Here is a 15,869-nt window from a genome sequence, read left to right as displayed (position 1 = left end):
GAAACCCTAGACCTATTGTATTGTCTATTGTTAGTTGAAATCTGGGTTGAATTGAAACAATAGCTGTTGATGACTTTGCAATTGCTAAATAGGCCTAAATAGCATAATTGATGATATATGAGTGATAAAGTATGGTCATTTGCTCTTTAAACCTACCCTTTGCAATGACTTCGATAGCAACAGTGAATCTATTTATTTTTTAAGTGGAGATCTCTCAACAATCATTCTCACGATAGCACATTGATAATAGTCAGTAACAAATATCATAGCTAAGCAGGGATGGGCTTGGTTAATAGCCAAACCAACAGTTTAAGTTGATTACTGATTACTTTTTTCATATCCAATGTATTTTCCATGTAGATTCCACATCATAATACATTGACAAATTACATTGAAACAATGTTGATTCAACCAGTTTGTTCCCAGTGGGTTAGTTAATAATTATATGTTGGTTTTACATCTCCATCTCACCCAAAAAATCTAAGTTAAAGAATAGGACTAAATAAAATAAAATCAAACTTGAAATGCAATTTAAATAATGTTTGAATTGATTTAGTTATTCTTTAACTCTCACAATAGTACACTGGTAATAGTCAGTTACAAATATCATAACTAAACAGGGCTTGGTTAAAATCCTAGATGGGAGACCAAAGTGTAGCTGTGGATAGACCAATTGTGCTATCCAGCCTATGGTTTTTTTCTGATAGTGGATATAACGTTGAAGATCTGATGTTGTGTTAAAGGTACAAATTCAACATATTGTATACAAGGTTTGTCTATGTTGAAATTTAGTTACCATGATGACATAATCCTGGTTGAAATTTCACCCTCAAAAAAACAATTTACGTTGATTACTTTTTTCAAATCCAATGTATTTTCCACGTAGATTCCGCATCACAATACATTGGCAAATTACGTTAAAACATCGTTGATTCAACCAGTTTGTGCCCAGTGGGTTGGCTCTTCTGTTTACCTTCTGAGACACAATAGTTGTGGTTGTCCGGCTCAGACAGACAGGAGGAGTTTAGTGGTTGCGTCCCAAATGGCACCCTATTCCCTATATAGTTAACAAATGTTACCAGAGCCCTATGGGCCCATTTGGGCCTTGGTCGAAAGTAGTGCACTATATAGGGAATAGGGTGCCATTTGAGACACAGATATTATCTCCCATCCCAAAGCTGCTTGTTAGTTTTTGTTGCTGACTGACTCTTTCATGGGGCATTGGGGCAATTCCCCCTAGCTAATCCAGTTGGGTAATTGGATACAGAACTCATTCACTGATAGACAGACACGTCACCTCAATTATCAACTCACCCAACCCATATTCAAAACAACAACAGTGTTTGAATGAAGCATATAGGCACATTTATGTTCTTGATTTCTGAAATGTTAACTGGACAGTGTGGACAATGATTGAGTTGATTGATTGTTATGTATTTGTGACATTGTCTTGTTTTTCAATGGAGGTAATGCATGTTAAAATGAATTTGGAAAACAGAGAGCCATGCTATGCTACACCCTTTGAATAACTATGTTTGGTTCCATGTTGAACTCTTTTTGTTCCAAGTAGAACAGTTTTTGGGTTCCATGTAGAACCCTTTTCACAGAGGGTTCTACCTGGAACCCAAAAAGGTTATACCTGGAACCAAAAAGGGTTCTCCTATGGGGATAGCCAAAGAACCCTTTTGGAACCCTTTTGTTAAAGAGTGTAGCCTGACACAACAGTCAACTATTTCTCTCTCTGTCTCTGGCTTTTAGGAGCCATGCTCTATGTAACAATATTTTTAAGCTGGGGATGAAGGATATACAGAGCCTTCAGAAAGTATTCACACCCCTTGACTTTTTTCACATTTTGTTGTGTTACAAATTGGTATTCAAATGGATTGACTTGCCTTTTTCCCCCCAACGATCTACACAAAATACTCTGTAATGTCAAAGTGGAAGAACATTTTATTTAAAAATAATATATCTTGATTAGAAAGTATTCAACCCCCTGAGTCAATACATATCAGAATCACCTTTGGCAGCGATTACAGCTGTGAGTCTTTTTGGGTAAGAGCTTTGCACACCTGGATTGTACAATATATGCCCATTATTCTTTTTAAAACTCTTCAAGCTCTGTCAAGTTGGTTGTTGATCATTGCTAGACAGCCATTTTCAAGTCTTCCCATAGATTTTCAAGCTAATTTAAGTCAAAACTGTAACTAGGCCACTCAGGAACATTCAATGTAATCTTGGTAAGCAACTCCAGTGTATATTTGGCCTTGAGTTTTAGGTTCCTACTGAAAGATGAATTTGTCTCCCAGTGTCTGTTGGAAAGCAGACTGAACCAGGTTTTCCTCTTGGATTTTGCCTGTGCTTAGCTCTATTCCGTTTATTTTCATCCTACCAAAAAAACTCCCTAGTCCTTGCCATTGATGAGCAGACCCATAACATGATGCAGCCACCACAATGCTTGAAAATATGTGATGTGTTGTGTTGGATTTGCCCCAAACATAATGCTTTTTGCAGAATTACTTTAGTGCCTTATTGTAAACAGGATGCATGATTTTGAATATTTTTATTCTGTACAGACTTACTTCTTTTCACTCTGTCATTTAGATTAGTATTGTGGAGTAACTACAATGTTGTTGATCCATCCTCAGTTATCTCCTATCACAGCCATTAAACTCTGTAACTGTTTTAAAGTCACCATTGGCCTCAGGGTGAAATCTCTGAGCTGTTTTCTTCCTCCCCGTCAACTGAGTTAGGAAGGACGCCTGCATCTTTGTAGTGACTGGGTGTATTGATATACCATCCATAGTGTAATTAATAACTTCACCATGCTCAAAGGGATATTCAGTGTCTGCTTTTTTTTTTTTTTTTACCCATCTAACAATAGGTACCCTTCTTTGCGAGGCATTGGAAAACCTCCCTGGTCTTTGTGGTTGAATCTGTGCTTGATACAGATAATTGTATGTGTGGGGTACAGAGATGGGGTAATCATAAAAAAATCATGTTAACCACTATTATTATGCAACTTAATATGTTACCTTTTAAGCACATTTCTACTCATTAAAGTATTTAGGCTTGCCATAACAAAGGGGTTGAATACTTATTGACTCAAGACATTTCAGCTTTACATTTTTATTAATTTGTAAAAATTTCTAAAAACTAAATTCCACTTTGACATTGTGGGTTATTTTGTGTAGATCAGTGGTAAAAAATCTCAATTTAATCAATTTTAAATTCAGGCTGTAACACAACAAAATGTGGAAAAAGTCAAGGGGTGTGAATACCTTTTGAAGGCACTGTAGTTACTGCTCATTTAGTACTTATTTAAAATCAAATAACACTTATGAATGTAATGGATATTGTTTTTAGGATACTTGCCAAATCGAGCATACGTGTGTATGTGTGTGTGAGTGAGTGAGTCAACATGTTTCCTTGTGACGTCACATCCTGTGGCACAGAAAGAGCCCAGAAATAGCGATCCTGGCGGTTCTGTGGCGTAAGAGGATTGGAAGAGATTATGCTTGTGATTGCTGTGTGTCCCTCTCACTGACTCATTCCAGTACATAGATGGGCCATCTTTTTAACTATAGATTCAAAGCTGATCCTTCCCCTTCTCCACTACCACAGACTGGCATTTGGGATGCATCAACTGTCTCCCAGATGGTTCCAACGGGGCACCAGGTTCCCAGACTCCTCACAGATGTAATGAGTGTTACACTGGTATGACTGCCCACTTCAGACCCCTCACCGGAGCCCATTTAATTCCAACTGTGGCTGTGCCCTCACTGCTAACACCGTCTGTCACCCCCCTAAACTCAGAATTCACTAGACCAAAATATCTAATATGCACTTTTTTACTGGAAGCATTATGCTCAGATACCCAGGCTTCGCTCAAGTTGTTCCAATAGTTTGAGTCAACAAGACGAGATTTGGAAGGATGGCCTCGTGAGACTATACTGTATACAACAGGCAAATAGCCTACAGTACAGAACAGTTTAATGTGTAAGTTGAAGTGTGAGCTAATCAATTATTCCTCCATTTACAGAGATTATGAGTGATGTCATCAAGAAGGTGCACAAGAAGGGAGAATGGAAGGTATGGGCAGCTTCTATATCAATTACATTCTTAGTTATGAATGACTGTGTCTGTGATAGTACATGATAGTGCTTGTCTGCGCCCAAATGACACCCTATTCCCTATATAGTGTACCACGTTTGCCCAGAGCCCTATGAGCCCAAGTCGAAAGTCGCACACTATATAGGGAATAGGGTGACCCCTTGACCCCATGTAACCTCTGACCTGTGTCGTCCCTGTCCTCCCCCAGGTTCTGGTAGTAGACAAGCTGAGCATGAGGATGATGTCATCCTGCTGTAAGATGACAGATATCATGTCAGAGGGCATCACCAGTGAGTACCACTCCGTCAACGTCGCACACGCACGCTCAATGTTCAGCGTCACTTCATAGGCTAACTGAATGACTGTGCTTTTCTCGCCTATCCTGTCCAGTTGTTGAAGACATCGGCAAGAAGCGTGAGCCTCTCCCCAGTATGGAGGCCATCTACCTCATAACTCCCAATGATGAGGTATTGGAACCATTTAGTTTTTGTAAATGCGTTTATCCAAAGCGATTTACTGTAATACAAGCATACATTTACATATGGTTGGCTCCAGTTGGAATCGAACCCACAGCCCTGGCGTTGGAAGCGCCATCCTTTATCATCTGAGACACGCAGGAGCAGAAAACTTCAGCTTTCTTTGATAAGATTCGTGATGTTCCCTTTCCTTCTCCTACCCAGACTGTGGAGGCACTCATAGATGACTTCAGAGATCCGCGGTCGCCCAGATACAGAGGAGCTCACGTCTTCTTCACTGACAGTGAGTAATACTGGAGAGACATGGGACGACTTTGTACCATCACTTACTGTATACAGTATATTAATTCTGATGATGCCTTTATATCTGATTCTCCTGGATTACTGGGAACGGACTAGCAGATGTAACGGCAGGCAACTCCTCTTTGCCACCATACCAACACTCAATGTCAACCTTACACAGTACACTTTTAGAAAAAAGGGTTCCAAAAGGGTTCTTCAGCTGTCCCCATAGGAGAACCCTTTTTGGTTCCAGGTAAACCCCTTTTTGGTTCCAGGTAGAACCATTTTGGGTCCCATGTAGAACCCTCTACATGGAACCAAAGACTGTTCTACTTGGAACCAAATGTGTTCTACCTGGAACCAACAAGGATTCTTCAAATGATTTGCTAAGGGGACAGCCGAAGAAACCTTTTAGGTTCTAGATAGCACCTTTTTTTCTAAGAGTGTAGAGTATAATAATATAATATGCCATTTAGCAGACGCTTTTATCCAAAGCGACTTACAGTCACGCGTGCATACATTTTTGTGTATGGGTGGTCCCGGGGATCGAACCCACTACCTTGGCGTTACAAGCGCCGTGCTCTACCAGCTGAGCTACAGAGGACATATTGATTTCTATTCTATTTCCCTATTCTTTCCCTTCTTTAATTTCCTTGCATATTTTTTTTCACTCAACCCCCCCCCCCACTCACAGCAATCCCAGATACATTGTTCAATCTGTTGACGAAATCCCGTGCGTCCAAAGCCATGAAGACCTTGACTGAGATCCACATCGCCTTTCTGCCCTATGAGTCACAGGTAAGAGCCTATCTGCCCCTCTGTTTCTGGCGAGGGATAGAGAGACAGAGGGAGAGATACATAGAGAGAGAGAGGAGGAGGAGGAGGAGGAGGAAATGAGCTGGGGTTGTCTCCTCTCCTCTCTCTCCTGATGGAATGTTCCAGAGCAGAGCAGAGAGGCTTTAGCCAGGCCATGGCTTTGCTGTGCCTCCAATCCTCTGCTGTTCTAGAATTAATCCAACAGGGGGAGGTGTGGGGATGAGAAGGAGAGGAGGGGGGTGTGGGGATGCCACGTCGCCCAGCCTCCCTCCCTCCCTCCCTCCCAGTCCGTCTCTAATCCCTCACCTCATTGGCGGATGCATCAACATGCTGCCCGGGGAGCCAATGGGAGCCGGAGGAGGTTTGTGTGACAGGGGGAAGTTGTTTGCACACTACAGGGATTGTGCCTGACTGACACACATAATGGGTTAATTAGAGTGGATGGAGGGAGCCATGGCTGAAAAGAAATAGGAAGTTTCAGTTTGGAAATAAACTGTCACTTATGTCATGGGGCATTTGGCAGAGTTATCAGAAATCACAGCATTGATTGTACTGCTACGCAGACGATACAGAACTCTACATTTCTGTGTCACTAGAGGATTTTAGCTCCACGGATAAATTATTAGATGTATTAGTGATTTAAATACTTAAATACTTCCTCCAGCTAAATCAAGACAAGACCGAGGTACTTATTGTTGGAGCCAAAGCACAGAGAGAGAATCTAGCCGCACATTTTAAATAAAGATGAAACACCAGGTAAAAAACCTAGGTGTTATTTTCGAATAACACATTTGGAATTTGACCAAAATAGATTTTTACCACCTGAGGAACATTGCCAAAGTGTGGCCGTTTCTCTCTCAGGCTGATACAGAGAGACTCATCCATGCTTTTATTACAAGCAGGCTTGACTACTGTAATGCTCTCCTGTCTGGTCTATCCAAGAAAGCCATTGGTCAACTGCAAAACATACAGAATGCTGCAGCATGGGTACTGACCAAGATCAGACAGAGAGCACACATTATACCGGTTTTAAGTTCTCTGCACCGGCTGCCTGTGAGTTTTAGAAATAATTTTAAGATTATTCTATTGGTTTTAAAATCAATCCACGATTGTGCAGCCCAATACATGTCAGACCTGCTTTGAAGTTATGCACCCAGTAGGTCCCTCAGGTCCTCTGGCACTGGCCTTTTAACTATCCCAAAGCCTAGGACCAAGAGGCATGGCGGCAGCCTTTAGTCATTATGCCCTCAGCCTCTGGAATAGCCTGCCAGAGAACCTGAGGGGGGCCGAAACTGTGGACATATGTATTTTGCTTAGCTTTTCCTTAGGGTGCTTTTTAGTTGTTCAGTTTGTGTTATTCTTTTGTTTTTATCTTATGTTTGTTGTGTAGTAAATATTTCAGCTTTTATTTTCATTATAAAAATTAACAAAAAATCCTGTAAAGCACATTGCGTTGCATTCCGTGTCTGAAATGTGCTATATAAATAAAGCTTGATTTGATTTGATTTGGGAAATCAGTCATAAGTGAAAAAAAGGGGAAGGAAAGGGGGATACCTAGTCAGTTGTACAACTGAATGCATTCAACTGAAATGTGTCTTCCACATTTAACTCAACCTCTCTGAATCAGAGAGGTGCGGGGGGCTGCCTTAATTGACGTCCACGTCACCGGAGCCCAGGGAGCAGTTGTTGTTGGGGGTTAACTGCCTTGCTCAAGGCTGGAGGAAATAATAAAAGATGTCTCATCTGATCCTACAGCACTGTACTGTATTGTCAGTCATTTGGGCATCAATTCAGTCAAAGAGGATTATATTATCTCACACACTAATACAGTGCCACCTGCATGCCTGGCCCTGCATGCCCTCTGGATAGGGTTACAAACTTCTGTTCATTTCCCCCAAATTCCTGGTTAGAGGATTCACACATTTCTTGCTTATTCCACCCTGATTCTGGGAATATTCAAACCAGGATTTCTGGAAAGTGACCAACATTTTTGGGTTTAGGCCGGGTAACTGTAAAGCACGTTGTTCCTGCTGATGTAAAAACAGCCAAATAAAATAAATGTCATTGATTTGATTATTTATCTGTGTGTCTAGGTGTTTTCCCTGGACAAGACAGATGCCTTCCAGGACTTCTACAGCCCCTACAAGGCTGACATCAAGCGCAACATGTTGGAGCGTTGTGCTGAGCAGATCGCCACTCTCTGCAACACCCTGAAGGAATACCCTGGCATCAGATACCGAGGGTGAGAGAGAGAGCTACAGCAATATCAATCACTGCTGCTGTTTCATGTATACTGGCTTCTGTAGTGGTGGCTGGTGGTTCGTTTGAGTCCCAGACAGACCAGTGTGGAATGTATAGGCTATGTCTCAATCCAAAGGCAGCTACCTACCTCCAAAGGTAGCATCCTTGTGGATTGAGACATAGCCTATACATTCTCCTCTGAGAGGATTTTTAGAAGGAGTCAGTCTTCTGTATGTCTGATGGAAAGCTAACAGCCTGTGTGTTGTCTACTCTGTTGTCTTGACTCAGGGAGTACAAAGACTGTGCCACTCTGGCTCAGCTCCTGCAGGACAAGCTGGACGGCTACAAGGCAGACGACCCAACCATGGGAGAGGTGAGACAGGAGTGCAGCCAACCAACAAGCCACACTGATTTAACTGACATAACACACACTGTAAACGGATTACTGTGAATCTGACAGTATCTTACAGGCAGCTCGGTGGCAAGTACAATTCTGTACCTCATATTACAGTACACCTACTGTAATGTAAATACTGTATCAAAGCAAGTACGATAGGTCAGCCACCCGCTGCTTTTACCCTTTCGCGTGCACGGTGTGTTTTGTCCTTTTGGTTACACTGAAACACGTCATTATGTCAAACCAATGTATCGCACACGCACAGGCAAAATAATGGAATAGTCTATTGTAGATTGTTATGACGTTTTGGAGGTTATGAAACTGCAATAGTACAGTCGAATCATAATGTAAACCTCTTTGTCCAGCCTTTTGTCTCTCTGTCCCTGTCAGCTAATATGGCCCCCTCTTTCTCTCCGCCCTGCCTAGGGTCCGGACAAGTCTCGCTCCCAGCTCCTGATTCTGGACCGAGGCTTTGACCCAGTCTCTCCCATCCTCCACGAGCTCACCCTCCAAGCCATGGGCTATGACCTGCTGGGCATCGAGAACGACGTCTACAAGTAAACACACACACATTCACTGGCACAGCCTGGCACAGCAATGGGTTCATAGCACACTGGCACAGCCTGGCACAGCAATGGGTTCATAGCATACAACACACTGGGCCTCGCACCACAGAATTACAGAGAACATACAGTACCAGTCAAAAGTTTGGACACACCTACTCATTCAAGTGTTTTTCTTTATTTTTACAATGTTCTACATTGTAGAATAATAGTGAAGACATCAAAACTATGAAATAACACATATGGAATCATGTAGTAACCCCAAAAATATATATATTTTATATTTTAGATTCTTCAAATAGTCACCCTTTGCCTTGATGACAGCTTTGCACACTCTTGGCATTCTCTCAACCAGCTTCACCTGGAATGCTTTTCCAACAGTCTTGAAGGAGTTCCCACATATGCTGAGCACTTGTTGGCTGCTTTTCCTTCACTCTGCAGTCTGACTCATCCCAAACCATCTCAATTGGGTTGAGGTCGGGGGATTGTGGAGGCCAGGTCATTTGATGCAGCACTCCATCACTCTCCTTCTTGGTAAAATAGCCCTTACACAGCCTGGAGATGTGTCTTACAAAGACACAGCGGTTGGAACCAAAAATCTCCAATTTGGATTCCAGACCAAAGGACAAATTTCAACCGGTCTAATGTCCATTGCTCGTGTTTCTTGGCTCAAGAAGGTCTCTTCTTATTATTGGTGTCCTTTAGTAGTGGTTTCTTTGCAGCAATCCGACCATGAAAGCCTGATTCACACAGTCCCCTCTGACCAGTTGATGTTGAAATGTGTATGTTACTTGAACCCTGTTAAGCATTTATTTGGGCTGCAATTTCTGAGGAGCAGTTAACTCTAATGAACTTATCCTCTGCAGCAGACTTAACTATGGGTCTTCCTTTCCTGTGGCGGTCCTCATGAGAGCCAGTTTCATCATAGCACTTGATGGTTTTTGCGACTGCACTTGAAGAAACGTTCAACGTTTTTGAAATGTTCCGTATTGACTGACCTTCATGTCTTAAAGTAATGATGGACTGTCGTTTCTCTTTGCTTATTTGAGCTGTTCTTGCCATAATATGGACTTGGTATTTTACCAAATAGGGCTATCGTCTGTATACCCCCCCTACCTTGTCACAACACAACTGATTGGCTCAAACGCATTAAGAAGGAAAGAAATTCCACAAATTAACTTTTAAGAAGGCACACCTGTTAATTGAAATGCATTCCAGGTGACTACCTCATGAAGCTGGTTGAGAGAATGCCAAGAGTGTGCAAAGCTCTCATCAAGGCAAAGGGGGATTTGTTTAACACTTTTTTGGTTATAACATGATTCCATATGTGTTATTTCATAGTTTTGATGTCTTCACTATTATTCTACAATGTAAAAAATAGTAAAAATAAAGAAAAACCCTTGAAAGAGTAGGTGTGTCCAAACCTTTGACTGGTAGTGTATAGGATCTCTAACCCTATGTGAATTATAAGATCTCTATCCCTATGTGAATTAATGATAGGATCTCTATCCCTATGTGAATTATATAATCTCTATCCCTGGCACAGTCTAGCAATAGGTCCATCTCTCGTTTTGTTTGGATAGGAATTGTCATCTTGTCCTGTAGCTTCGTATTTGGTTCTAAATCAACATTTGAGCATATCTGTCTTTGCTGTTATGAGCTGTTATGTTGTACATCTCTCTGTGTATGACTCTGTTCGCTGTTTCTCTCTCTCTCATCTCTCGCTTTCATCTCTCGCTCTCTCATCACTTGCTCTCTAATCTCTCGCTCTCTCTCGTTTTCTCTGTCTGTCAGGTATGACACCAGTGGGATGGGGGAGGTCAAGGAGAAGGCAGTGTTGCTGGATGAGGATGATGATCTGTGGATGAGTCTCAGACACAAGCACATTGCAGAAGTCACCACGTAAGTCTTTACAAAATAGGATGCTCCCTTGGTTCTCACACACATACAGTTGAAGTCGGAAGTTTACATACACATTAGCCAAATACATTTAAACTCAGTTTTTCACAATTCCTGACATTTAATCCTAGTAAGAATTCCCTGTCTTAGGTCAGTTACGATCACCACTTTATTTTAAGAATTTGAAATGTCAGAATAATAGTAGAGAGAATGATTTATTTCAGCTTTTATTTCGTTCATAACATTCCCAGTAGGTCAGAAGTTTACATACACTCAATTAGTATTTGGTAGCATTGCCTTTAAATTGTTTAACTTGGGTCAAACGTTTCGGGTAGCCTTCCACAAGCTTCCCACAATAAGTTGGGTGAATTTTGGCCCATTCCTCCTGACAGAGCTGGTCTAACTGAGTCAGGTTTGTAGGCCTCATTGCTCGCACACACTTTTTCAGTTCTGCCCACACATTTTCTATAGGATTGAGGTCAGGGCTTTGTGATGGCCACTCCAATACCTTGACTTTGTTGTCCTGAAGCCATTTTGCCACAACTTTGGAAGTATGCTTGGGGTCATTGTCCATTTGGAAGACCCATTTGCGACCAAGCTTTAACATCCTGACTGATGTCTTGAGATTTTGCTTCAATATGTCCAGATATTTTTCCTTCCTCATGATGCCATCTATTTTGTGAAGTGCACCAGTCCCTCCTGCAGCAAATCACCCCACAGCATGATGCTGCCACCCCCGTGCTTCACGGTTGGGATGGTGTTCTTCTACTTGCAACTACCCCCTTTTTCCTCCAAACATAACAATGGTCATTATGGGCAAACAGTTCTATTTTGTTTCATCAGACGAGAGGCAAAGAGGCACTGAGTTTGAAGGTAGGCCTTGAAATACATCCAAAGGTACACCTTCAATTGACTCAAATTATTTCAATTAACCTATCAGAAGCTTCGAAAGCCATGACATCATTTTCTGGAATTTTCAAAGCTGTTTAAAGGCACCGTCAACTTAGTGTATGTAAACTTCTGACCCACTGGAATTGTGATACAGTGAATTATAAGTGAAATAATCTGTCTGTAAACAATTGTTGGAAAAATGACTTGTGTCATGCACAAAGTAGATGTCCTAACCGACTTGCCAAAACTATAGTTTGTTAACAAGAAATTTGTGGAGTGGTTGAAAAACGAGGTTTAATGAATCCAACCTAAGTGTATGTAAACTTCCGACTTCAACTGTACATGCACAGACACATGGACGCCCTGCTGCCCTGTATAGGGATTTTATTTATTTCTCTCTCTCCATCTCTCTATCCCTCTCACACGTTCAAACAGGGCTGTGACCCGCTCCCTCAAAGAATTCTCAGCCACCAAAAAGATGAACACTGGAGAGAAGGTACATGCAACTCAGTCTGTATTAGTCCTACCTACCTACTGCATTATTGAACTGAGATGTGTCCTTCGTAACCCTCTGTACTGTATTGACTGCTGGATGTGTCTAACAGTGAGGTGCTCTTCTGGGTTTGCTACAGACCACAATGAAAGACTTGTCTCAGATGCTGAAGAAGATGCCACAGTATCAGAAAGAGCTAAGCAAGGTAAGCATGATGAGTCATATGATACTGTATGGATGTCCTATCACAGAAATAATACACCCAACATGCTCAGACAGACAACTGGTCCCCCAGGCAGTTATGAAATATAACACGTAGAAGACCTTCACTATGGACTATTAAGACTATGAATGTGTGACACCAAATGGGAGAAAATGGAGAGACTACCTTGACGTTGTACAATAAGAAAATAAATGCTTGTTTTCTTTTTTCGTTGCAAAGCGATTTTGCTACGGTGTACACTAATGAATCCACCCCTCCCTGTGTTTCAGTACTCTACCCACCTCCACTTGGCTGAAGACTGTATGAACCACTACCAGGGCACGGTGGACAAGCTGTGTCGTGTTGAGCAGGTAACAGAATAACCAGGGAGCCCAGGGAATTGGAGTACATTTGGGTAAAATGTTTGTGATCTGTTTGTACTCTTGCCAACTCCATTGCTGTCATTGTCAAGCCAAACAACCAGTGACAGGGAGTTGGCATGATATCACAAATAGACTAGCACTCAGGCTATTAAAATGGGTACCCTGAGTGTACAAAACATTAAGAACACCTTCCTAATATTGAGTTGCACCCACTTTTGCCCTCAGAACATGGTCACTACAAGGTGTCGAAAGCGTTCCATAGGGATGCTGGCCCATGTTGACTCCAATGCTTCCCACAGTTGTGTCAAGTTGGCTGGATGACCTTTGGATGGTGGACCATTCTTAGATATACAGTGGGGAAAAAAAGTATTTAGTCAGCCACCAATTGTGCAAGTTCTCCCGCTTAAAAAGATGAGAGAGGCCTGTAATTTTCATCATAGGTACACGTCAACTATGACAGACAAATTGAGGAAAAAAAATCCAGAAAATCACATTGTAGGATTTTTTATGAATTTATTTGCAAATTATGGTGGAAAATAAGTATTTGGTCACCTACAAACAAGCAAGATTTCTGGCTCTCACAGACCTGTAACTTCTTCTTTAAGAGGCTCCTCTGTCCTCTACTCGTTATCTGTATTAATGGCATCTCTTTGAACTTGTTATCAGTATAAAAGACACCTGTCCACAACCTCAAACAGTCACACTCCAAACTCCACTATGGCCAAGACCAAAGAGCTGTCAAAGGACACCAGAAACAAAATTGTAGACCTGCACCAGGCTGGGAATACTGAATCTGCAATAGGTAAGCAGCTTGGTTTGAAGAAATCAACTGTGGGAGCAATTATTAGGGAAATGGAAGACATACAAGACCACTAATAATCTCCCTCGATCTGGGGCTCCACGCAAGATCTCACCCTGTGGGGGTCAAAATGATCACAAGAACGGTGAGCAAAAATCCCAGAACCACACGGGGGGACCTAGTGAATGACCTGCAGAGAGCTGGGACCAAAGTAACAAAGCCTACCATCAGTAACACACTACGCCGCCAGGGACTCAAATCCTGCAGTGCAAGACGTGTCCCCCTGCTTAAGCCAGTACATGTCCAGGCCCGTCTGAAGTTTGCTAGAGTGCATTTGGATGATCCAGAAGAGGATTGGGAGAATGTCATATGGTCAGATGAAACCAAAATAGAACTTTTTGGTAAAAACTCAACTTGTCGTGTTTGGAGGACAAAGAATGCTGAGTTGCATCCAAAGAACACCATACCTACTGTGAAGCATGGGGGTGGAAACATCATGCTTTGGGGCTGTTTTTTCTGCAAAGGGACCAGGACGACTGATCCGTGTAAAGGAAAGAATGAATGGGGCCATGTATCGTGAGATTTTGAGTGAAAACCTCCTTCCATCAGCAAGGGCATTGAAGATGAAACGTGGCTGGGTCTTTCAGCATGACAATGATCCCAAACACACCGCCCGGGCAACGAAGGAGTGGCTTCGTAAGAAGCATTTCAAGGTCCTGGAGTGGCCTAGCCAGTCTCCAGATCTCAACCCCATAGAAAATCTTTGGAGGGAGTTGAAAGTCCGTGTTGCCCAGCGACAGCCCCAAAACATCACTGCTCTAGAGGAGATCTGCATGGAGGAATGGGCCAAAATGCCAGCAACAGTGTGTGAAAACCTTGTGAAGACTTACAGAAAACGTTTGACCTGTCTCATTGCCAACAAAGGGTATATAACAAAGTATTGAGAAACTTTTGTTATTGACCAAATACTTATTTTCCACCATAATTTTTTAATAAATTCATAAAAAATCCTACAATGTGATTTTCTTGATTTTTTTTCCTCATTTTGTCTGTCATAGTTGACGTGTACCTATGATGAAAATTACAGGCCTCTCTCGTCTTTTTAAGTGGGAGAACTTGCACAATTTGTGGCTGACTAAATACTTTTTTCCCCCACTGTAGCTTTTTTTATTATTATTATATAATTTTCCTTGTTTCAGGTCAACATGAAACAAGGTAACGTAAAACATTACATAACCAACAAACACCAAAACAAAACAAAAACATACAAAAACAATAAGAATTATACATTCCATTTCAGTTCTCTGCTCTTAATTTTTCATTACTTTAATAAAAAAACGTATCATTAATTTCATTAACATTATTATTATTTATTCATTTTACTGTCACGAAATGTGTGGCTGTAGTGTGTAAAATACCCCTAACAAAGTATAGAGGCCTATACGACAACATAATTATTTTATACAAGATAGTGACCAGGGTCCAGTTGACCCATAGATTCATATAATTTGTATATTGACACTTCTTAGGGTATCTGTAAGATTAGGGGGAAGATAGCAAAAAGGGGTCCCATATTGTATAGAAATCTCCTTCCTTGTTCCTAATTATAAACTGGGTGGTTCGTGCCCTGAATGCTGATTGGCTGACAGCCTTGGTATATCAGGACGTATACCACGGGTAAGACAAAACATTTATTTTTACTGTTCTAATTACATTGGTAACCAGTTTATAAGTGCTATAGTTAAGCAATAAGGCACGAGGAGATGTGGTATATGGCCAATATACCACGGCTAAGGACTGTTCTTATGCCTGGAATGCCTGGATACAGCCCTTAGCCGTGGTATATTGGCCATATACCACATCTCCTCGTGCCTTATTGCTTAACTATAGCACTCATTTTCTCCAGTGTTAACACTTTAAAGAACTCACTATACCACTGATTTATTGTTGGTGGCTGGTCTTTTATCCAGTTAAGGAGAAAGTATTTGCGGGCCACAAAGAGTAATATTTTTAAGAAGATTGAGCTGTGCTAAGGTAAGTGAGGGCCTGTTCCCAATGACACCCAGTACAAATAGCCAAGGGTCCATTCTTATAGGACATACAACACTCCTTCCATAGCCTTCAACTGCTCTTGAACGCTAGTAAAACTAAATGCATGCTCTTCAATCGAACGCTGCTTGCACCCGCCTGCCCGACTAGAATCACTACTCTCGGCGGGTCTGACTTAGAATATGTGGACAACTACAAATACCTAGGTGTCTGGTTAGACCATAAACACTCCTTCCAGACTCACATTAAGCATCTCCAATCCAAAGTT

At 41.7% G+C, this 15,869-nt stretch overlaps 1 protein-coding gene across 2 annotated transcripts in view; it reads left to right on the top strand.

Annotated features, from left to right (window-relative positions):
- LOC121585195 (syntaxin-binding protein 1-like) overlaps positions 1 to 15,869 on the top strand; it is a 35,377-nt gene that overhangs the window by 2,656 nt on the left and 16,852 nt on the right. For both annotated transcript variants that reach the window (XM_041901618.2, XM_041901617.1), the window contains exons 2-13: positions 4,040 to 4,089; positions 4,319 to 4,400; positions 4,501 to 4,577; positions 4,791 to 4,869; positions 5,563 to 5,666; positions 7,778 to 7,926; positions 8,214 to 8,298; positions 8,749 to 8,879; positions 10,680 to 10,787; positions 12,111 to 12,171; positions 12,308 to 12,373; positions 12,661 to 12,741. In XM_041901618.2, the coding sequence (XP_041757552.1) occupies positions 4,040 to 4,089; positions 4,319 to 4,400; positions 4,501 to 4,577; positions 4,791 to 4,869; positions 5,563 to 5,666; positions 7,778 to 7,926; positions 8,214 to 8,298; positions 8,749 to 8,879; positions 10,680 to 10,787; positions 12,111 to 12,171; positions 12,308 to 12,373; positions 12,661 to 12,741 (1,073 nt within the window). The remainder of the gene's footprint in view (positions 1 to 4,039; positions 4,090 to 4,318; positions 4,401 to 4,500; positions 4,578 to 4,790; positions 4,870 to 5,562; positions 5,667 to 7,777; positions 7,927 to 8,213; positions 8,299 to 8,748; positions 8,880 to 10,679; positions 10,788 to 12,110; positions 12,172 to 12,307; positions 12,374 to 12,660; positions 12,742 to 15,869) is intronic.

Source organism: Coregonus clupeaformis, chromosome 16 (genome assembly GCF_020615455.1).
Source record: "Coregonus clupeaformis isolate EN_2021a chromosome 16, ASM2061545v1, whole genome shotgun sequence".
Taxonomy (NCBI): Eukaryota; Metazoa; Chordata; class Actinopteri; order Salmoniformes; family Salmonidae; genus Coregonus; species Coregonus clupeaformis.
The sequence above is the reverse complement of the archived record's forward strand: the minus strand, read 5'-3'. Positions and strand labels throughout refer to the sequence as shown.